Here is a 24,101-nt window from a genome sequence, read left to right as displayed (position 1 = left end):
TCAAAATTCCAATTGGATCAGTATCAATATAGATGGATAACTGTTCTTTTTATTCATTTTGCCACTACTATTTTTGCACGAATAATCCATTGGTTAAAAGATTAGAATTTGAAATCCTATGTAACATCTATTATTCAGTTAGGTTCTTGTATCAATTGTAATGTATGTGAGGCAAAAAGTACAGAAGCTTGCTCTTGCCAAATAGTATAATGGTCAAGAGATTAAACTATACTGTTAAATCTACTGTTCAGTTAGGTTCCCTCTTCCTGTCTAAATCTGTAAAATAAAAACTACAGATACTGAAACTTTGTGTTGATTGGAATCTTGAACCAAATGATAAATCATACTATAGCATTTTTCTTGTAACGTTTCTAATATGACTATATATTTCTGGCACTGACGAGACCGATTAATTGTGAAGAATATTGATTCAGTTCTATATCAGGGACTTCAGACCTGGCTTGTGAATATTGGAATAGCAAGATGATTATGATGATCCATGCATTGCCCTAATTTTGTCTATTTAATCTGTTCTTGTACCTGTATTTTCATTTCCAAGTTGTCATTTTTAGTGCTCTTAATACCCCTTCTATTTACTTTTATAGACTACACCTATTCCAAGTTAGGCTAATTATCAGAATAATTGATCTAACTGTTGTTAATATTTGAAATAAGCCTATGCTAATAGAAGATGAGATTGGAACTTGCTACATTTTCTTTTGAAACTATAAAAGAGCAACAAATGTTAGGCATGATATTTCAACACAAGCTACCAAAAAACAGGTTCACTTTATACCATACAGGGAAACAAAAGTTAGTGATTCAAAAGGGAAGTTTGGAAAAGAAACAGCTGAAAGAAGGCAAAAAAGTCTGAGGATCAGTCCATCATTTGAAGCCTCAACAGGTTGATGTACTACAAATCGTATGCTCTTCCTTTATACGCGCTCTGCAAAGAAGATTATACAGGTTAAAGTAATAGGAAAAAATATACTGAAAAGGAACTTAATGTATATAAGAAGTTAATAAGTTAGTAAATACGTACTGAGATTTGGCTGGTCATAAGGACGTAAGATGACCGCATTCAACTTTACCTCAAGCTTGTCTTCTCCCGTCATTTCTGAAACATATTTCTTAACCTTTATGGCTGAATCTACAAGTTGACGGTTGCCAACCAGGTAGATGGACTTTAATGAAGCAATATCCCCAAAACTTTCCGGGATCTCCATAAGCTCATCACACCATTGTATATGTAATTCCTCGAGGAGGAAAAAGGATTCCTCTCCAACCTGCCATTCAGAAAAAGACACTGATTCCAGTTTCAGCGATCTGAGATTCTCGAAGGTGACTTCTTCCATGTTCCATTCTTTCCCCTCGATGATTGCGTTTCTTAGATGCAGGATTTGAAGGTTGGGTATTCTCGCAATTCCTGACAGTGAATCAGATGAAAGATCAAACCCCTTCAAGTCCAATTCTTTCAAGCTCAAAGGGAAGTGAAAATCCCACTGATGTGCATGTGAACACTTACGACACTGAAACCATGCGGAGACTTCTTCAAGTTCATTAAGGACATCCAATCTTGGAAAATAAACCTCCTCTGAAAAATCCCATGGTCCGCTAATTTCGCATGTAAGGCTTCGAAGATTAGGAAACCTTTTTAAAATATCCTCTGTGTCATCCAAATAGGAAAAACTGAACTTATCTAAAATTCTCAAATTCTCTAACTTCCAGTCCTCTTCTAACACTTTTGGTTCGCCGTCATCATCCCAATCAAAGAAAGTACAACTATCAATGTTAAAACGTCGTAGCTTTGCTAGACTCCAAATACTAGGTGATACTACCATCCTTGATCCCCAATTTGCCACCACCAGAGTTTCTAGATTACATAGGTTTGAAAATGATGGAGGGAGAGCTTCTGTCTCCGTCCAAATGTTTAAATACCTCAAATGAAAAAGCATGCCTATTTCATTCAGCAAGGAATCTGTCAATCTTATGTTGCGCAGCTCCAACCTTTTAAGAAGCCTCAAGTGTTGTAGGTGACAACTGTAGGAAAGACAAGTGTCCTTCCCATCTTCCACGATTACCTTCAACGAGAGGAGGTGTTTAACATAAGGATTTTTCTTTTCTGGATTGAACAGGACAACATTTTCATCCGGATGATCATAATGAATGGTCATTCCACGTGGCATCAAATCTGAAGAAGAAGAAGAAGAAGAAGAAGAAGAAGAAGAAGAGGAAGACGACAATGGAGCATTTGAATTTGTGAAGTCAAACAACTTTTCCTTTCTAGCTTTTATGGAACAAAAATCATGCACAAGATCATGGATTTTGCAACTCTGGCCCCAACCTCTCTCATTGAAAGCTATTACCAAGCTACTGGAAATTAACTCACCCACATAAACCTCCAGTACTTCTTCCACACTCTTCATCTCAATTTGTTCCACAAGTCCTTCGGCACTCCATAAAGCTTTCAATTCAGAAATTTCAATATCTTCGTCCTTTGGATAGCTTGCAAGGTAAATCAAGCAAGGCTTAAGGTGATCTGGTAAATGGTCATAACTTAATTGTACAACCTTCATCACTTCCTCTTCATCCTTAAAAATAAAGGAATTCAAGTTATTTAGAACTTCAAGACACGAAGCCTCTTTCTTTTCCTTCCGTGCAAGAACTCCACAGATCAGATCAAGTACCAATGGCAGCCCATCACAGGTTCGGGCTATTTTTTCTCCAACCTCCTTTAGTTCATCAGGGCAATGTTCTTCTCCGAATACCCTTTTCTCTAATAACTCCCAACTTTCTTCTAGTCTTAGCAATCGAAGGCTAAGAGGATCAGAGTGGAGTTTTCCATGCAAAGCCACATCCTTTTTTCGACTAGTTAAAATAACTCTGCCTCCTTTCTTACGTACAGGAAAAGACATTGTTAGCTCATCCCATGTTGCATTATCCCACAAGTCATCCAAGACAATAAGGTACCTTTTTCCAAACAGTTGTTTCCGTAGCTTATCAGCAACGTCATCATCTATGTCATCCTCGCTGAATCTTTTTTCCAAACCAACAACTTGATTATAAATTTTCTGCAACAACTTTTTCACATTGCGCTCTTGGTCAACTGTGCACCAAGCATGAACGTCAAAATGAGCAACAACAGATTTATCATTATATACTTTGTAAGCCAAAGTAGTTTTTCCGACTCCTGGCATACCAATTATGGAAATGACATCTTCTTTACCTGGTTCACTGGTGAGCTTCCTAATTATCCAGTCTGTCTCCTCCTTAAAACCTACAATTATTTGGCCAGCTGTTGATGATTTTCTTTTCACTAACTTGTTGAGAGAGTTCACAACAATAAGACCCTTGTTCTTGGAGATCTTCTCTAGTACCTCTTTTTTGATGCGCTTGATCTTTTCTACGGCAGCAGGAAGCAAGAAGATAAGCTGCAAGAGACCATGGTCTCTGACAAGAATTGATTTAATGGAATGTTCTGCCTCATATGCCACATCTAGAACACGAGTCCAAAGATCTCTATTCAATTCTTGCTCAACATTCCCGAAGATCGATCTAATAAATTCTAAGTCTTCTTTCACTAGCCCAATTTCTTTCTTTATCAAAGCAACTGAACAAACATTAGAATTGAGCAAGTCATTTAATTTTTTGAGTAGAAGAGTCATGAAGAGTGGTCCGTCACTCATGGGGAAGCAGAGTTGAGATGAGTCTGCAGGGGCTTTTAGGAAAACATGTTTGAGATCTTCCTTCATGAGTTCAATACTTTCCAACAAGTCTAGAGTTGCACAGTTAGTTTCACTCATATTCTCGCCGTTCCTTGATTTATCTTCTAAGTTGCGAACAAGAATGGATACCTTCATGGTAAGTGCTCCAACACGTGTTAAGAGACCAGAGAAGTTCTCCTTGGGCAAATCTATGAGAATAATTAATAGGAACTCCATCATGACATGAATGTTTCGAGCAATAGTGCTAGCAGTAAGAACATTTACCATGTGCGCTTGTAGAACAATTAGATATTCTCTAAGAATGCCCGGAGAGGCTTCTAAGAGATGCTTAATGAAGCGTCCAACTTCTGCTGACTTTGAAGCTTTCAAATATGTGGAACATATGTGCATAACCTCCAGTTCAACAGGAATAATCTTCAAAAATAGATGAACTATCATGGAATTGACTTCATGGAGTATATCATCAGAATCATATATTTCATCAGGACTATCTGTTTCATGAGGTTCAGCTGTTTCATCTATTTCATCAGAATCATATATTTCATCAGGATCATCTGTTTCATGAGGTTCAGCTGTTTCATCAGAATCATATATTTCATCTGAATCATCTGCTTCATCTATTTCATCAGAATCATATATTTCATCAGGATCATCTGTTTCATGAGGTTCAGCTGTTTCATCAGAATCATATATTTCATCTGAATCATCTGCTTCATCTATTTCATCAAGTTGACAAGACAAAAGGTCAAAACAGAAGTGCCCTACTCTCTCAGCCATAAGTTGAAACTGAGGTAAGACATATTCAACTGTCTCATGCTCAACATAACCATTTACTTTCAGCACAAGAAAATCTCTTAAATTTCCACATATATCCCGGAGAAGCTCATATTGAGTCATTAATGGCAAAATCAGCTTGGCACAACACTTGGGTAGATCATGGAGATTCACAAGGAGGGCGTCTAAAAGTTCAACCAACTGCGCCTCAGTCATGGTGGCACTTGATTCAGGATAATGATGTGAGCTGATATAACTTTTGATATTTTCCAGGATGTGAGGAACAACGCGGTCCATATCATATTTAACCAAGAAGTCATCTCCACTCCTATAGAAAACTGACTGAACCATATCATCAACCTGTTGTGCTTTGCGAGACATTTTGGCACTAAAACCATCCAAATTGAAATAAGAAAGCTGAAGAAATGTTGACATAAATGTCAGCTCCAATTTCAGCTTTTCAATTTGATCCATGTCAAGAGCAATTTGATCTTCTTCGTTCTTTAACCTCTCTATGAAATCCAGAAGATTTACAATGTCCTTGCGAAGTACAGCAGATGACATCTGCCAAAAGACCAAATCTCATATCAACTTTATTAAAGCTACATATGCACTCTAAATTAACAGGCAGCTAACATAACTGTAGAGGTCCTTCTTCAAATAGCCTACTGGATAAGCTAAATGTTTATCCTGTCGTTACATCTAATATCACAAAGCAAGCATGTCAAAAGATAATGGTTTACTTTGTATATGTTATTTACTCAAAATAAGAGTGAACCAAGTTCGACGGCAAACAAAGAAAAAAAACTATTTTCCAATTTATTTGTACGATCGAGTTTCTACTGATCTGTCCATCCAAAAAATAGTAAATTACTCGAGAGTCAGAAAAGATTTTATGCTATTTGATAGATTATATTACAGAGTAGACACTAGAGAAGGATGGATGATTCTGTAAAGACTTCCTTAAACTATTTTCTTGGAGAAAGAGGTGAAAAGAGGTAATTGGCAAACATGTAAAACAACGCCTTGCAAATTATAACTGACGAGGATCAATAAGCTTTATACTGTTTATATAGATTTTTTTGCTTTAATTATAAACATGCAACTTAACTCCACTGTACTTGCTCATATTGCCGGCCTAAACGCGATTAAAGGAAGAGGGTTGCGGTAGGCTGACAACTAGTGTAGCCCCTGATTTCACCCTTTCGGATTTCAAGCTACTTGCCTCTAATGTTTGTTGGTCCAATGGCCTCACCACTGGCTATCCCTCTATTAAAATGATGGGCAAGTGGCGGGGAATTACCCGTATTTAGTACGAGCAAAGTAGAAATTGCTCATACCTTTCGGTCTTTGGCATTCACCTGTCACCCGTGATCCGAAAAGACTAACCTCAATAACGTGCGCAATCATACCTTAGTTCAGGATCTACATACGAGTATGTAGGAGGAGAAAAACTGGTCAATCTATGATGAATCGTTGCATATAGAATATATTGAGCTAAATGAAACGAGATGATTAGTGAAGATTCATAGAGCCTACCCCAACTTGTTTGGGATTGAGATAGTAGTAGTTGTTGTATAAAACTTGATTAGCTCAAATTCGTGACTATTCACACAGATATTAGCACTAACCTGGATGGGTAAGGCCAAAATAAGTTCGTACACATGATAAATAATTGAGAATGAACAAGAATATTGTTTGAGATCTTAGTTTCCCAAATCCAATATTCCATCTCGGCTTAATTAATTGAATGAGTCTCTCAGTTTAGGGATTTTCCACTCAAACACTTAATAGAAATTGCAAGAGTTGTTAGTAAAGGGGAATGGTAAACATGTGAATGGCTTAATAGTGCTGGAGCCAGGTCCTACCCTGCAGCTACAAAAGACTGAGTCTTTGACTAATTCTTCGACCGCCTCTGAAGAGTAAATGTTTCTTTGTAGTAAAAAAGATTAGACACATTGAAAAAATTTAGTTGTTTCAAGAATGTAAAAATTGATAGTGAATTAGACTGTTATTCATTGTAATGCGTTCCCCTTGGCTAAACAAACTAGCTTACACTTTACTGTCTTATTATCATAAAAAATATTCGATTGGAAGTGTAACACCCCGAAAAATTTTGAAGTGTTTTAAGGCTACTAAGAAGATTAACATGTGCTAATTATATTAATCCGGATGTGAACAAGGACTAATGATATGAAAGATATCAATTTATCATGGTAATATGTGTACAAGGTATATTAATAATGGTTTATGGTCTAAGAAGAGCCCTAAGGATAAATCAGTTGGAAACTATATGATGGGCTAAAGTTTCAAATGAGTTTGCACAAGACCTAACTTTAAACGGGCATAACTCCCAATATATGAAGATTTATGTGGTGTACGAGCTATCAAATTAAAGATCTGTGAGTCTAGTTTTCAATGCTTCAAACCATTTGTCTTTTGGATATTGTTACAAGAAGTTATGATCTTTTTACTAAAAGTTAGCTAGCAGCCACGTAGCTACGCGAGCTGTGCGTAGCTACGCTGCCTTGTGCGTAGCTGATTCCAGCAAGCTTGCCAAAGGAAGGGGAGCTGAAGAGGAAGTGAGCGTAGCTACGCACGTCATCAAAATTATAAAAGTGGCTATTTTGGGGAAGAGAAAGAGATGAAATTTTGGAGTTAGGTCTTGAATCTAGAGAGAAGGATGAGCACATCCCTCATCAACATACTTCAAGGTAAGTGTTTACGATGCATTTGTGGCTACATAACACCATTTAATGTTAGTTCTAACATCATTCATGGATCAAAATCCATAAGAAATGTATTGAATTTTCAAAAAATACATGTAATGACCGGGCCGGTCGTTTTGAGTATTACAGTCTCATTCCCCCATTTACTGCTCTATTTGTGCTTTATAACTGTATTATAACCTATCGGATTAGTTAGTTCGGGTCCGGAGAGATTTCGGAATGATGAGCACATATATTGTTGGTGGAGACATGATGCAATATGTGGTATTTGCAAACAAACAGGCCATGTTACAAAAGTATGTAAGTTCAAAGACACTCAACATAATCCTCAAGCAAAAATAGCAGAAGCAGTAATTGAGGAGGAGCAATTGTTTTAGAGCAACTGAAGCAAATGAGGAATATTGATGATTTGCTTCAGTTACCGTTGAATCTTTTTAGCATAATAAGTTAGCTTAGTTTTAGGATGAATTTCAATTTTAAATTTTTATTAGATTATTTAAGTTAGTTGAGATATTTTAGCTTTTTTGAATTTTAAATTATGTGATTTTTTTTCCCTAATTGGCTATTTAAAACCTTGTTATGCTTAATAAAATTATTGAGAGACTTTTTCAATCAATACTTTTAATCTTTTTGTTGCCCCATCTTTTAAAAAAACCAACAAACATCTTATTTATTATTGAAAGGATTTTTAGGAAAATTACTATTTTCAAACTTACTCATATTTTTGGCAATTTTGGTAAACGATTTGGGTTTTCACTGATGTACTTGAAAGGCAGAACTATTTTTAGAAATCATGATTTAAGCTGAGCATTTTATTGCTTTATGTTGATATGAACTGTTGTTGGTTATGGCAGTTGAACTTTGACCTTAGTACAAGCTCGTCACTACTTTCAACCTAAGGTTAGGTTTGTTACTTATTGAGTACATGGGGTCGGTTGTACTCATACTACACTTCTGCACCTTGCGTGCAGATGTTGGCTGCTGATGTTGCTGTGTACGTTGGGAGCTGGATCTGAAGATGTACCTGCGTTCCGGTTTTAGCTTCCTCTTGTTCATGGTAGCCGTAGATTCATAAAACTCTGTTTATGTACTTTTCAAACAGATGATGTATTTACTTCATACCAGCTTTGTATACTTTATTCTTAGAAACTCATGATTTGTACTACCAGTCCTCGGGAAATGTATCAAATTCAAATATTTCTTTATTTAATGGCTTTATTAATTGTTATTGGAATTGGTTAGTGGTTAATGGGCTTACCTAGCGGGTTGGGTTAGGTGCCATCACGACAAGTTGGATTTTGGGTCGTGACAAGGTGGTATCAGAGCTCTAGGTTCATAGGTTCTACAAGTCATGAGCAAGTGTCTAGTAGAGTCTTGCAGATCGGTATGATGACGTCCATACTTATCTTCGAGAGGCTACAGGACATTTAAGGTAATTTCCCATCTTTCTTTCCTTATCGTGCGAAATTGATTCAGCTTGAAACATCACTCTTTGAATTCCATCCACACATTCGTATGCGCACATGAGCGCTCGGTATCAGTTGTGCATCGCCAGCTTATGATTCTATGAATGAGGTTCGAGATGTGTAGTCTGTGTTTTGGTGATGGGCCAGTCTGGAGGACTTGAGGCCATGGTTAGACTGCAGCTTATGCTCGGTAGCTTCAGTTGTAACTTGTACGTTTGGACTCATATGTATGGTAATGTCTCCACGAGTGGAAATTTGTGGCTCGATGAGCAGTGGAATGGCTTTGTGATGAGTATGATGTGACTGCGGGATGTGGTAAGACGATTTGAATGTGACGAGAAGTACTTCCTTGAAATGTAAAAAGGGCCGTAGGATGCTTGATTTTCGTTTTTATGTAACGTACAATCTCGAGTATTAATATTTTGAAGGATCTTTCACGTTGTTAAATTTTGGGACAAATTAAATTCTCATGTCTAGTTAATAAGTTTGGACTCAGATACACTAAGTGATTGCGTAGAAATTGTGGCTGCGAAAGGGTATAGCAAGATGCCAATTTGAGATTAAGCAGGTGGGTTATCTCCTGTGGAGTAATCTACAGCGGGGCGTATGTGTTGAGGTTTGAATTTGAATCTGGTTGAGAAAGTTGACTTGAGTGTTAAGAGAAAGAATGCGAGTCTAGGTACGATTGAGGTATTTTTATGGTTGGCGTTGTATGAGCTTGAGAAGAATTTTCGTTGTACTGACTGCAGTATTATGGCAGTAATAAAGTATGGGTATTGTCAGTTATCGAGTGTTTTAATTTATGGCTTTGAGCCAAGTGGGGGAGCCTGCTATTGACAACTCAATTCATGGTTATATGTTAAGTTTTAGTTTTGGTCTGAGGCATACTTGTGGATTAGTTATGACTTGCAGAGGTTGAGATCGAGGATGACTCGAGTACTGAAATTCCTGAATACGGGTTATATTGCGCTTTATGAGTATATGAAAGTCATGGGATGAGTGAGTTATTATTAGTGAATGATGCAATGCGCACAGAGAATGAATTTGATCGGTGGTGTTAAGGCAGGATTACCTCTTTGAGTGTTGTTGTGCTAATGGGGCACAAGTCTTTCAGCCCGTTTGGGCGGTGCAATTTTCATATTTGAGCAAAATGGGTGACTCTCGAGAAGGTGCTAATGTATTCAAAAATGTATAAGTGGCAATTGAAAATTTTTCGAATTCGTATATCGCTAGAATCGGTTATTTACATTGGATGGTGTCGGGACTTGCGGCAATTCTGTATGACTATGGATTATACATTTCAGTATAAGAAAGGAAAGGGAGACAATTTTAAATTTACATAAGGTCTTTCAGAGTGGATACCTCGGTTGTGGTGCTTTTGGGATAATTAAGAGAGAATTCAGCGGCGTATGGGCCTTAGGGCGTAGTGGTTCTATGCTAGGATTCGTGGGGTGAGTTGTGGTTAAAGATTGTGGTGTGATAGCAAGGAGAAGTATCAATATGAAGACAAATTCGGAAGGGACTCGGAGATATAGGACAACTTGGTAGTAGGTTGGATCAGTATTGTAATGAATATGATCGGTTCTTTGGGTGCTAATGATGTGGGGGTTTTCTACAGGTGCCTTGTGGCAATACTCTTGGGTTTGGCGACCTGCGTGGCTTGGTTGAGTTAGAGAGATTCAGTTCTGATGGCTTGATTATGTGCAAATGGATTCCAAGGCATTCTCGAGGATTTCTACCACGGTTTGGGATGGATATTTCCTACCGGCCTGAGGAGCATGTTGAGTATTGTGATTTTCTACCGGATGGGATCAAATGGAAGGCTTTTGGCTGATCGGATATGTATTCTGCTTGTGACTCAGAATGATTATAAGGTTCTCGTATTTTTCATATGATGGCATGATAGATGCAGTGTGTTGTGTGGGATTAAGGTTTGCATGTGCAAGGTCACGGTTTAGTTTTGAAGGGGAGGTCATAAATTCTTAGAGGGAGTGGACGGTTTTCGATGTTTAGATGAATGCTATAACTATTGGGTATTGAGTGAGTAGAGTGTACATTTCAGAAGGCGCAATATGTTTTGAATTATGGATATTTCATAGGTATTGCGGCACTCTCCTGGTTGATCGACTACTGATTTTAAGATGTTGTTATGTGGCACGAAAGAATGGGAGAAGTATTCCTCGTGGGATGATCGTGTATGAGAGATGTGTTAGACATTCGGGCTGTGGAGATGGAATCAGAAATGGTGATTCGTGTGTTCTATGGATTTGGAGAATGGGAGTTGTCAGGAACAGATTGTTTCATGGTTACGGACTGTGAAGTCGTGGCCGAAGCTATCCAGATAATAGTATGTATTATGACTCAGTCGTTGTGGATTTTCGGAGGGTTATTTATCTATTTGTGGGTGACCAGAGTTGATTTGGGGGTCCATTGGTAGGCCCAATTAGGATGTGTATTCTACACCGAGTCAGATTGGTTGGCTCCCTACTGCTATTGTCGAAGAATGTGCCATTCGGTTGGTGTTGGACTTATTCGTGTTCTGAAATGATCAGTGAGTTACTATTCTATGCTACAAACAGTTGTGATTCATTGGTTATATGTACACATGGAACGGTTCTATTGGGGGCCTTATGGCGAAATTCGGGCGAGATGAGTATTTGGGTACTGCATGATCGATTGCGTATTGGTTATGTTCTTTCATGTTTTGTATGGCATTGTGTCATTTGCTTCTCCGTGGTTATTGATTTTGAGCAGGGTGGCTCGAGGTATATAATATGGACCAGCGTTTGGATGGGGTCACGCATTGCAGCGGAGTTATATTAAGGTATAAACCTTTTGTTAGAATCGTGTGATGGTTCTACGGTGTGTGATGGATTTTCAGCATTTCGTTGTGGCGGTATTTGTTAATCTTGTGGGGCAGTTCTCTTATTTGAATCATTTTTCCATGATTGAGTACATTTGAATTGTTGCGTATTGGTGCACGGATGGCACGGTTTGTGGCTCTGAGTTATATGAGTGTGGCATATATGTGGGATAGTTGTGTTTAATAATATAAGGTCATTGGACCTAGAATGGGTACTACCAGGTTCGATTACGGTATATTCGGGAGGACAATATTGAAATTCGGCTTAGAAGTGATTATGGTTCTAGTTGGGGCGAGAGAGCTCTATGACTTGTTGATCTAATAAGGGGTCATGAGATTTCTGCGTGTTTCTTTCATTATCAGGAGTGTACGAAGGTTTTGGAACGAGGTTTTATTTGATATGGGGTTTAATACCAGTACCGGGTTAGTTGGAGTAGTTACTGTGATCGGGAATGGTGTTGCGAGCATGCGAGTTGTTTAGTATGTTATGTGATTATGTCTAGGATTACGGTTATGGCTTGATACAACTTGTTCGGACTTATACAGTGTGTAGTGTGTAGATGTGAGATTCGTGTCTTGAAAAGAAATTCTGAATGTTGAAAAATTGAATTCCAAGGTTTTTGGGCCAAGATTAAATTAATGATATTTGTTATGTTGTGTTATCGGGCCTATATAGAATAGGGTGTCGTGGGATCACCCCCGGGTACGTGTGTGGTAAGATGAAATAGTGATTTGATGGCTTGGAAACAACTCTTGGCACGTTCGGCTGTAATACTCAAAATGACCGACCGGGTCATTACATTCTCCCCCACTTAAACATACGTTCGAGGACGAACGTATGTTTAAGTGGGGGAGAATGTAACGACCCGACCGGTCATTTTGAGTATTACAGCCTCATTTCCCCATTTACTGCTCTATTTATGCTTTATAGCTGTACTATGACCTATCGGATTAGTTAGTTCGGGTCCGGAGAGATTTCGAAATGAATTGAGACACTTAGTCTCATAATGGAAAGCTTAAGTTGGGAAAAGTCGACCGCATGTCGATTTATGTGTAAACGACCTCGGATTTAAATTCTGATGATTCCAATAGCTTCGTATGGTGTTTCTGGATTTAGGAGCGTGTCCGGAAAGTTATTTGAAAGTCCGTAGTGGAATTAGGCTTGAAATGGCGAAAGTTGAATTTTTGGAAAGTTTGACCGAGGGGTTGACTTTTTGATATCGGAGTCAGAATCCGATTCTGGAAATTGGAATAGGTCCTTAATGTGAAATGTGACTTGTATGCAAAATTTAAGGTCAATCGGACGTGATTTGATAGGTTTCGGCATCGGTTGTGGAAGTTGAATTTTCAAAGTTCATTAGGCTTGAATTGGAGTATGATTTGTGATTTTGATGTTGTTTGATATAATTTGAGACCTAGCGTAGGTCCGAGTTATGTTATGGAACTTGTCGGTATATTTGGACGGGGTCCGAAAGACTCGGGTGAGTTTCGGACGAGGTTTGGAGCATTTTGGAAGTTTTGGCTAAGGCTGGAATTTTTCTGGTTCTGGTGTGACCGCACCTGCGGAGTGTTGGGCGCAGGTGCGGAGCTGCAAAAGCGGCAATGCCATCGCAAAAGCGTGAAGGGAGCTGGGCGTGAGGACCGCAGATGCGGGTGCTTGGACACACCTGCGCAACCGCAGATGCGGTTCACGTGCGCAGAAGCGGGCACCGCAGATGCGACCATGGCCATCGCAAAAGCGGCCTCGCTCGCAAATGCGCGCATTTTTCCGCATAAGCGAGGGTCGCAGGTGCGACCTCTTGTCCGCAGATACTGAAGTCGCTGGGGCAGAAGCTTAAATTCGGGGTTTCGTGATTTTTCACCCATTTTCGGATCTTGGAGCTCGGTTTGGGCGATTTTGGAGAGGAATTTTTTCACACAACTTGGGGTAAGTGTTCTCGACTCCCTTGTGATTATATTTCATGAATCTATCTTCATTTTTAGCAATTGGTTGATGAATTTAAAGAGGAAATTGGGGGTGTTGGCCTACAGTTTCATAATATGAATTTTTGAGTTTTGAACATCGATTTGGAGACGGAATTGAGTGAAATTAGTATGGTTGAACTTGTAATTGGATGGGTTGTCGGATTTGTGAGTTTCGTCGGATTCCGAGACGTGGGCTCCACGAGCGATTTTGGGTGTAATTTCGAATTTTGTGGGAAACATTAGTATTTTGATATGGAATTAATTCCTATAATTTGTGTGGACTGAATCAATTAATTTTGTCTAGATTCGAGCCGTTCGGGAGTTGATACGCGCAGAATGGAATTTCTGGAGCATTGTTTAGCTTGCTCGACATTGGATTCGTCTTGTTCGAGGTAAGTAACTCTTCTAATCTTGGAGCTGAGGGTATGAACCCTAAATATACGTGTTATGTGTTTGGTGTTGAGGTGACGCACATGCTAGGTGACGGGCTTGTGGGCGTGCACCGTGTGAACTGTGACTCCGTTATTTCTGTGGTACTGTGTAGTTACCTGAACTTATCTGTAATCACGAAATCTCTACGTACTAGAGTTATCGAGCTGTGATTCATATTAGAAGCCATGTCTAGGCTACATGCCTATTCTGTTGGGACCCACCGAGGTCATTTCTGTTGTTGAATTATCTGCTTTCATTGCATTACATACTCAGTCATACGCATTCATATGCATATCATATCTCAGTCTCTGTTGTTATTTATTGATGCATCATATTATTATTTTCGGGCTAGTATCATGACACTGTGAGCCCGTGAGAGAGAGACTGGAGAGATTGATGACTGAGTGAGGCCGAGTGCCTGATTATGAGTAACATTTATGAGATCGGGTTGCACGCCGCAGTGGTTATACTGATTTATGATAGCGCTTGGGCTGAAGGAGCTCCTCCGGAGTCTGCACATGCCCCAGTGAGCGCGGTTGATATTATTGAGGGATGGATCTTCCCTGAGTATGGATCTTGTCCGAAGCATTATATACCTGGAGATGGATCTTCTCCACGAGCTGGATTGGCCCTACTCGGTACTGAGTGAATGATGATCAGTTGATGTGTATATTCCAGGATGGATCTTCCCTGGGCCGGATTGGCCATATATAGTACCGAGTGATTGAGCATGATGAGTGGAGTGTGTGAGAAAGTAAGATTGAGTACTCTGAGAGTGTGAGTACATGAGTTCATCTCTGAGATACATTGCATTGACATGCACACATGACATACAGGCATAGAGATGTATTTTTCTCGTGTTGTACGGTATCACATCATTCATGATTTCTCACACATATTGACATATGGGCATAGTGATGCACTTGTTTTACACTGGTCATCTGGAATGAAAATGAAACATCTTATTTATTATTGAAAGGATTTTTGGGAAAATTACTGTTTTCCAACTTACTCATATTTTTGGCAACTTCGGTAAATGATTTGGGTTTACACTGATGTACTTGAAAGGCAGAATTATTTTAAGAAATCATGATTTAAGCTGAGCATTTTATCTCTGAGTTACTTTTTGTATTACTTGATTTATGTTGTTATGGCAGTTGAACTCTGACCTTGGTACAAGCTCGTCACTACTTTCAACCTAAAGTTAGGTTTGTTATTTATTGAGTACATGGGGTCGGTTGTACTCATACTACACTTCTATACCTTGCGTGTAGATGTTGGCTGCTGATGTTGCTGTGTTCGTTGGGAGCTGGATCTGAAGATATACCTGCGTTCCGGTTGTAGCTGCCTCGTGTTTATGGTAGCCTTAGATTCATAAAACTCGGTTTATGTACTTTTCAAACAGATGATGTATTTACTTCATACCAGCTTTGTATATTCTATTCTTAGAAGCTCATGATTTATACTACCAGTTCTTGGAAAATGTATCAGATTCAGATATTTCTTTACTTAATTGCTTTATTAATTGTTATTGGAATTGGTTAGTGGTTAATTGGCTTACCTAGCGGGTTGGGTTAGGTGCCATCACGACTAGTTGGATTTTGGGTCGTGACACCAACCATACTAATAGTGAGATTCTTCCACCAAGAGATAGTCCTTTCACTTGAACTTCAGATATATGATATATTGGAGTATGGGTAACATATTTATGAGTTTTATTTGACGTTGTAATGAGATATTGTATGAACCCTAAGGGTGGGTCTTGAGAATGCCATTTTGAGTAAAAAAAGAAGATGTATAGTGATGAATTGATATAAATGGAATTGTTTTGAGTTTCTAATGATTTCCTAAGTTGTGCGGATTCTTCGATTTTGGTGCCGTCCCCATCCGGATACGGGACGGTACGGGAACGGGATACGTCCCGGATACGGTCAACTGACTTCGGACACTTTGACCGGAGTCCATCGACAAATTTGGGAGAAAAATTGAGATTTTGATTTCTCAAAATCAAAAATAAAACAGATTTAAAACAACGAAAGAATATTGTCCATCTTGGAGAATGAAAGATTGAATTGTACAATATTCATGTAAGTTTTTCACAGAATATCTCTCAAAATTTACAATCTTTTTATAGCTCTAATTTTTATTACCTGAATCCCCGCACCCGTATCCATATCCGGATCCGCACTCTCGAATCTTAAAATTTAGATTTTGCCGAATCCGATACTCGGATCCGTCCCCGTATCGGATACCCGCACCCGAATCCGAGCAACTTAGATGATTCCAACAGACTTGATAATGTAATGATGAACGAATTGAATTGGGAATCACCATTTGGGTAAAATACAACACTAGTTCTTGAAATGGGTTTTCTTGAACCTAGAGTTTTGTTGGAGAAGACAATGAATAGTGACTTGATGATATTGGGTAATTAACGTAGTATCATTAATGACTCCCAATGAATATTAAATGATAAGAATGGAATTGAATAAGCTAATGGGTGAACCTATTGGATAATTTGGGATGGTTGAAGTCTCGTTGCCGAATTGTGAAGCCTAAATGGATATTTATAAATCTTTTCATATTTGTTTTGATGTAGTTGGGATATCTAATGGTAGATATTGAATTGTGTGTGATATTTGAGTATTTTAATCAATTGGAGCATTTGTAGTATTTTTGGAGCTTGAAATTTGAGGTAAGTTGATTATGACTTGCTCTTCTTGAAGGAATCTCTCTAAAGTCATGTTTTGAGTTAATACGTATTATTATTTATAAATGTGCATCTGTACTTGTAGGGACAAGCGGAAGGATGTCACCATGTGTTTCTAAGTTTGTTAATTTTGAAGTGTTATGTGATTTTATATAAAAGTCTTATTTTCAAAACTTGTTTGCAAGATGATACCTAAGAAAAATTTTATAAGTTTTATTAAAACTTATGTGTTGATAAGAGTATAAACTATTTGAGTGATAAGGATACGTTTCATGAAAAAGTATGTGTTTTGAAATTTAAAAAATGGAGTAGCACTTGTTGTATCTTTAAAAAATTGATGTTAAATTGCTAAAGGCATTGACATGAAAATGGTTATTCATTTGATTTTGTTCAAAATGGTTTGGATTGACTATGAAAATCATGATTTGATAAAACAGATCTTTCGAGGCTATTAGGCTATGAATCTATTTTTGATATTCAAATGTTTTGGGAGTTACTAGTAGAGACGACCGAGATTGGTTCGAATATTAAGTTCGTTACCATGAAACTACACGTGCCGGTGTATGGACGTATTCCAAGACTAAGCCGAGGTTTGTAGGATAAAGTCCCCCATTGAGAGGACAAATGATCATTACTTAAAGTAATAAGGTTAAGTCAACTCGTACGGCACTACGGGAAGCCGCCCAGACAAGTAGGGTCAAATACTTGTTGCTAGGTCGATCACCTAGTAGTTGTTTATTATGTCGGTGTTGGTATAGTACTCCCAGTGAAAGATAAAGAATACTTTCTTATGTTTATGCCTAAGGAGCCGAAAGTGATTTCGATGAATTAATGAAGGTGAAATGGTTTTGTATGATTTTATTAAAAATCTTGGATTGATATAAATGTTTTAAGAATTTATATCATGGTTTATACTTCACTTGTCTTTTCATTTGAAATGATAAAGAGCATGATTTATATTATTGTTTATCACTTTATATCAAATATTGGTTGCATAGTTTTTGTATAATCTTGTCCTAGGAACTTGAGTTAGTGAGAGTCTATGACACTTATTGAGTACCGTGGTGGTGTACTCAGCCCTCAGGGGCCCCTCTTCGGGGCTCCGCTTACTTTACATGTTTCAGAATTAGGGATATGATACGTAGCATGCAGACATGGCTAGGATGACTTTCTTCCCAAAATATATGGTGAGGCACCACTCCTATTTCGTGGTAGCTATCATGTTGTCTTTTTATTTTATGCTAGTCAGACATTGGCCCAAATATTGAGTTCTATTCTTGGTATAGAGGGTCCATAAATAGTTGTGATGAGTTGTAATAACGGGATGGTACACGACATATGTAAAAAGATATTTATTGCATTTGATCCCATTATTATCATGAAAGGCGTCATGTGTGATTTTGAATTGGAAAAATATTTTATCATTTAACTTGAAAATGTGTATGATTTTCAAAGAGCCTCCGCAGTTAAATTGGTTTTCATGCATATTGTTTGGGTACATCATATGGTTTGGTTCGCTCGGATCGGGCAGTGTGTCTGGTGCCGGTCAAGTGGTTTTGGGTCGTGACAGGAAGATTACTGATTTCGTCTTACAATGATTTTTAACATTATTGTTAGATAGTGGTATGCTTATTTATTACTACTACTTACTACATCTGAGTAAGAATTTTTTTAATTAAATCTATTATCGCGATGTTAATATTCTAAAATGTGTTACTTAGTCCGGATGTTCACCTAATAAATATTTTTATGCCTTAGCAAGTAATAAATATTCTACCAAAAAAGATGCCATTATCAGATTATGAACTTCTAAACAACAATTCCCAATTGATATGAATAACATTATATTGTGATGAAGATTATTTGGATAATCATCCAATTTAATATATTAGTTTTAATACAATAACTATTGTATGACATACCAATGAGTTGCTTGCTTCCCCTTTCTCTCCTTCTCCTTCTTTTTCTTTTCCTCTTTCCATTTATGTAATCTTCACTGCTCGAGTCAAAGTAGCTTCTCCTTCCCTTCCTCTCAAGTTCTCAAGACCTGATGTATATAAAGTGCATAAACCTTTATATGGAGAAAGAAGTGAAAGAAGTAGAAACTGAAGGAAGAAGCATAAGCATATACCAGGAAACAGTTTACTACAGATATAGCCAGACATCTCAAAAAAAAAAAGTTGATTGACCATAGTACTCTCAGCCCAATTACCAAAATAGAAATAGCAGTACTGTACTTCAGCCTGAGCCCAAAATTTGTAAAGCTTGTTGTCAAGTTGATTGCATAGGGTTTTTGCTAATTTTTTTAATATTTTAACACAAGATTTTCACCTTGTAGTAGTGTTATATAAAACGGCAGCCCGATGAACAAAGCATCTCGGTTCATATAGGGTTCGCGGAAGGGCGGGTGTGATGTAGGCAACCTAATTGGAGTAGTGTTATATATTAGAAAAAATATACACATTCAGTTTTTTGTTCCTTAACTATCGATCTAGGTCAAACATCGAATGTTGTGTAATTAGCAATTATTTTGAAGAATAGTAACTTTCTATGCAATTAGTTTCTAACCAGAAATGCCAATCTTAATTACACATAACAGCTGTTAATTTTTTAAGAAGGAACTTATAAGATAAAGAAGAAAATATAACACCCAAATATTCAGAAACAAAACCCGTCATATATTTCTTCCCTAGTCCTGCTCATTTACCATGACTTTTCAAGAACAGCTAGATTTATTGTATTCAGTATTTGTTGCTTCTATTTCTATCAAGAGATCAAGATCTGTTGTTGATTTACGCTGCAAGTGTTAACAAGCTAGTATACTTCATCAAGCTCCTAATTCTATAACTCATAAGTATATGATTTAGCTGAGCCTCACCCATCATATATTGTGCTTAAATAATCAATAAAGTCAAATAAAAACCTTTGTTAGAATAAACATACCTTTTGACCGCTTAAAGTTCAGCAACCAAGATTAAGCTGTTATCAGCTCTTGTTTGTTTGAGAAATAGGTGAAGAATGGCCAAGAAAGTACCTGGGATTCAGAAAATATATGTGAGAGAAGTTGAAGTAATTGGCTAAAGACAACTTACAAGGCCACCAGTAGAAAGAAGAATCAAATACAGATTGATAATTCCATTATTAAATACAATTCATTGACTTCTGAATTAAAGTCTGTTTAATGCTAATTCTTTTCTTAGTCTTTGTAATCCATTGTGAATACTATATATATGTCCCTTGTTATGAGATCTGGCCTATCATATTATATACTCCACTTGTCTAGATATTCGTTTTTTTTTTGTTTTGTTTGGGCAATTTCCCGTCCTCACCTGCAGAAGTCAGAAGCTCTTGCTCAAGCTCTTCCATCTTCTTCTTTGAGCATTCAAATTTGAGGATAAGTTTATCGAATGCCTCCTTAAAATTTACATGCTCCTCAGTATTCGATTCTTGAGCTTGAAATGCCTTCTACAATGCATTAAGCTCAGTGTCATCAATTTTTTTTTTCTACAATCTGCTTTTGCAATTTCTACAAGCTCTCCAAATTCCTTGACAGTCTCATGTAGCCAGAGGCGGACCTATGTGTTATAGTGAGGGGTCACCGGACCTGTAAGTATCGGCAGAAATCTTGTATACATATATGAATATACCTTGAAAATTGTTAATTTAAATCACTTGGCACCATGAACACTAGAAAGTAGAATATTGTGCCCCTTCGCATAAAAATTACGGGTCCGCCTCTGCAGGAAGCAGTCTCTTTTGTGAGTGACAATTCATCCTTTAACTTCACATTTTGAGATTCAGTGTCTACTAATGCTCCAGCAACTCTTTGTAATCCTAGCTCAAGCTGTTTAGCCTTTTCTTGTGCTTCTGATATTCTCTACAAGCAGATGAAACACTTGAATTGCCACTTTACCCTCTGCAGGAGAAGTTGTGAAATGTGAACCACCCCAGTGCTTCTCAATTTGAACTAGATTTTCAGAGACGGAAGCTAATTCGTCAAAAGGTTCCAGTACCTCACAAATTGGCATTTCATCGAACATCTTCCGCCCACAGTACAGCAAGAAGTAAAAACCCTTAAAGACAATTATGTTTCTCTCTTCTCTTCCCCGTCTCCCTCTAGTAGGCAATTCTTATGCAGTAAAATTTAATAGAACGATCAAATTGTGTTAGAAGAAGATAATTTTGTCTTTGAATTCTTTTATTCCGCAGTGCTACTAGAACAGGCTCAAATTCATCCTCCTCTCTCTTTCTTTCTTTCTTTCTTTTCCTTCTAATAAATTATGAGCACACAATTAATGATTTTAATTAATTTGGTTGGAGAAAATTGAAAAGCATCATTATTGGACTTTGTTGAGCTTGAAAAAAAATTATTAAAGAAGATAATATGTGTCTGTTAATTTTTGAAGGTTTAGGTTGGATCTAACTTGTCACGACCCAATTTCACCTATAGGTCGTGATGACGTCGGACACCGCTGTCAGACAAGCCAACAATAAATACTAAATAAATTCTCATTTTAATATTTTTGAAGTCATAGTTGTTTCCCTCAATTAAATAGCAGAAGATGACATTTACCAAATACGTACTAATATCTTTAAAAATTTTCAATACAATGCAACCCATAATCATCCCAAAACCCGGTGTCACAAGTGCATGAGCATTTACTAGGGAATTAAAATAAAATACAGCATCGGTCTAGAATACAAATTAGACAAGAAAATATAATAACTCTAAAGGAGACTCTATTAGTTGTGGATCGTAATATAGAATGCAGCTCACCTATATCCCCACAATTATTAACCACACCTCTGCGCCAACAAGGCCGCTATACATATATGTACCTGCACAATAAAATGTGCAGTAAGTGCAGTATGAGTACGAAAATAACGTGTACCCAGTAAGTATCAAGCCTAATCTCGAAGAGGTAAAGACGAGATAGCCGACTATGACACTCACTATGGGTCAATAATATTAAATAATCATGAAAATAGAAATATTTATATCAACGTGATTCATAGAGTTAACAATAATTTTATTGTACCAGCAGAGGCAATTAAATTCCTTCAATTCCAATAATTTTCAATATATTAATTAAATTCCTTTCATTCAAATAATTTCTAATCTATTAATTAAATCCTTCAATTTCAATAAAAATTCCAATTTATCAAATAGTTTTACAAGCTGCAATTCAATTTCAATAATTTTTCAATTTATCAAATAGCTTTACAAGCTACAATTCAATTTCAATAAATTTTCAGTTTATCAAATAGCTTTACAAGCTGTAATAAACTGTCCAAGTATCGTGTAATTATTATTATTATTAAGCATGATTTCTGTCGAGGTCGTACGGCCCGATCCAGAGTTTCGTGTACACTATCGAGGGACGCGCAGCACGATCCATAGATGCATCTATCCTGTCGAGGCGTTCGGCCCGCTCCACAAGAAAGGAGGATATTTTTTTATGTACCTCCGGAAGGAGAGTATATTCATTATGAGATAAATTCGGGAGGATGAACAATTTCTTTAAACAGTTAATTAATTTAAACAGAAAATTAAGCATATGAAATTTTCATCTTTATTATATTTCCTAACAATTCACAATTTATATATCAAATAATTCAATTAAATAAAGAATACAATTTACACAAGTAATTCATGCTTTGAGTCCTAAACTACCCGGACTTTAGCATTAATAGTAGCTACGCACGGACTCTCGTCACCTCGTGCGTACGTAGCCCCCGCAATTAGCAATAATTATTTAATTAGATCCCTATGGGGTAATTTTCCCCTCACAAAATTAGGCAAGAGACTTACCTCGCTTCGAAGTTCCATAGCCGGCTCTCAAGCTTTTCAAATAACTCGACCGATGCCCAATGCTCCAAAACTCGCTTTCGCTTTATTAACATTCACAAGCTTTTAATCCTCCTCTGACATCGTAACATTGAGTAAAATGCTCATACGCCACCAACAAATTGGTATTTACAATTACAATCCCAATTACAATCAAAATATGACTCAAAAATATTTATCAATATCCATTTACGGCTCTCAAGTTGGCTACAAGCCTCCAACTCAAATCGTCTAATAAGTTTACTTACTAGCACATTCGGCTCCACTCTTATCATTCAATACCCATTTGAAGTCATCAATGATACTACATAAATTCTCCAACACCGCCAAATTACTATTCATCGTCTTCCTTAACCAACATTTCCAAAACATTCAATTTTGTGATTACTTAGTTGAATACTTCCAACTAAGATAGAAAATGATTTCATAGATTTATTGCATCCTTTAATTTCATTTCTAATAACACTATTTATCTTTCCCTCATTTTCTCAAGAACATTATTCATGTCATGAACTAGAGTTTATGAAATAAATTATCCAACAACAACAACTTGAAACAACTATTAGAATTACTCTCACCGACTCATAAGAAATGAGCTTGAAGCATTAGTATTACCTTCTTGAAGCTTTTTCTTGAAATTCCAATGTTTGAGAAATTTGGTGTTCTTGAACAACTTAAAAGATTTCTAGGGATTTCAAAGATTGAAGTATGTTAATACTAGTGTTAATAGGATGTTATTAACTTAAAATATCCAAAAAAAACTCACCTTGTATTCTTAAGTAGTCCCCAAAGTCGAATCCACCATGAAAGAACCAATCCCTAGCTCAAGAAAATCCCCAAAAATGGTTGTTGCCCGTGACTGCCTTATAAAGGCACAGGTGCTTCAGCGAGTTGTACCTTACGCTGTGCAGGTTGTACCTCGTATTACAAGTTTTGCCCTGCTGGACACCATTTACTAAAACGTCCATAAGTCCTTGTAGAAATATCCAAATGACGAACGGTCAAAAGCGTTAGAAACTAGACTCGAAGATCTTTCATTTGATAGGTTGTACATCATATAAATCCTTATATATAACTCCTTATATATATAGGCATGCTTGTCCAAAGTTAGATTTTTATGTGTACTTATTTAGAACTTTAGTCTATCATGTAATTTCCAACTTGATTAAGACTTAGGGCTCTCCTTAGACCCTACATCACTTATAATATGACTCGTTCACTTATTAATATACGAACCTGTTAGAACCTTAAAATCTCGATTCCGGGGTCGTTTTCTCAAAGTGTTGACCGAAGTCAAATTTGCCCTTTTAAGGCTAACTTAAGGAACCAAGTGTTTCGATTTTAACCCAAACACTTTCAAATCCCGAACCAACCATCCCCGCAAGTCATAAATCATTAAAAACACATTCGGAGAGTTTTATTTAGGGAAACGGGGTTCTAAAAGTCGAAATGACCGGTTGGGTCGTTACATTCTCACACTTAAATATACGTTTGTCCTCAAACGTGCTAAGGATTATTTCGGAGTTATCCAAAATCATTGTTTAACACCTCGTGCACCTACCCGTGCTACCACACCCAGTTGAGCACAT

General features: G+C 37.3%; 1 protein-coding gene across 3 annotated transcripts; it reads right to left on the bottom strand.

Annotated features, from left to right (window-relative positions):
• Positions 1 to 734: 734 nt before the first annotated feature.
• Positions 735 to 23,336, bottom strand: LOC107775738 (putative late blight resistance protein homolog R1B-23). 3 transcript variants are annotated; one of them, XM_075227761.1, is made up of 8 exons: positions 23,279 to 23,336; positions 23,128 to 23,197; positions 22,477 to 22,589; positions 21,442 to 21,503; positions 19,608 to 19,698; positions 18,587 to 18,711; positions 1,043 to 5,063; positions 735 to 946 (listed from the first exon to the last, which is right to left on the bottom strand). In XM_075227761.1, exons 6-8 carry the CDS (start codon positions 18,644 to 18,646, stop codon positions 936 to 938), a joined length of 4,092 nt encoding a protein of 1,363 aa, XP_075083862.1. In that variant the 5' UTR covers positions 18,647 to 18,711; positions 19,608 to 19,698; positions 21,442 to 21,503; positions 22,477 to 22,589; positions 23,128 to 23,197; positions 23,279 to 23,336; the 3' UTR covers positions 735 to 935. The 3 variants fall into 3 exon arrangements, with proteins under 3 accessions (XP_075083862.1, XP_075083863.1, XP_016450980.2); XM_075227762.1 differs by lacking the exons at positions 22,477 to 22,589; positions 23,128 to 23,197; positions 23,279 to 23,336 and having other exon boundaries at positions 21,442 to 21,579; XM_016595494.2 differs by lacking the exons at positions 21,442 to 21,503; positions 22,477 to 22,589; positions 23,128 to 23,197; positions 23,279 to 23,336 and adding an exon at positions 19,994 to 20,989.
• Between the last annotated feature and the right edge of the window lie 765 nt (positions 23,337 to 24,101).

Source organism: Nicotiana tabacum, chromosome 13, assembly GCF_000715075.1.
Source record: "Nicotiana tabacum cultivar K326 chromosome 13, ASM71507v2, whole genome shotgun sequence".
Lineage (NCBI taxonomy): Eukaryota > Viridiplantae > Streptophyta > Magnoliopsida > Solanales > Solanaceae > Nicotiana > Nicotiana tabacum.
Note: the sequence above shows the minus strand (reverse complement) of the source record. Positions and strands in the feature narration are given on the sequence as shown.

What these genes read in the sequence shown, in the direction of transcription:
- LOC107775738 (XM_075227761.1), bottom strand. Translation starts at nt 18,646, where the DNA reads ATGGAAAGAGGAAAAGAAAAAGAAGGAGAAGGAGAGAAAGGGGAAGCA. An exon ending in GGGAAGCAAGCAACTCATTG is followed by an intron (nt 5,064 to 18,586) that starts GTATGTCATACA and finishes GTCTTTTGGCAG; the next exon opens with ATGTCATCTGCTGTACTTCG.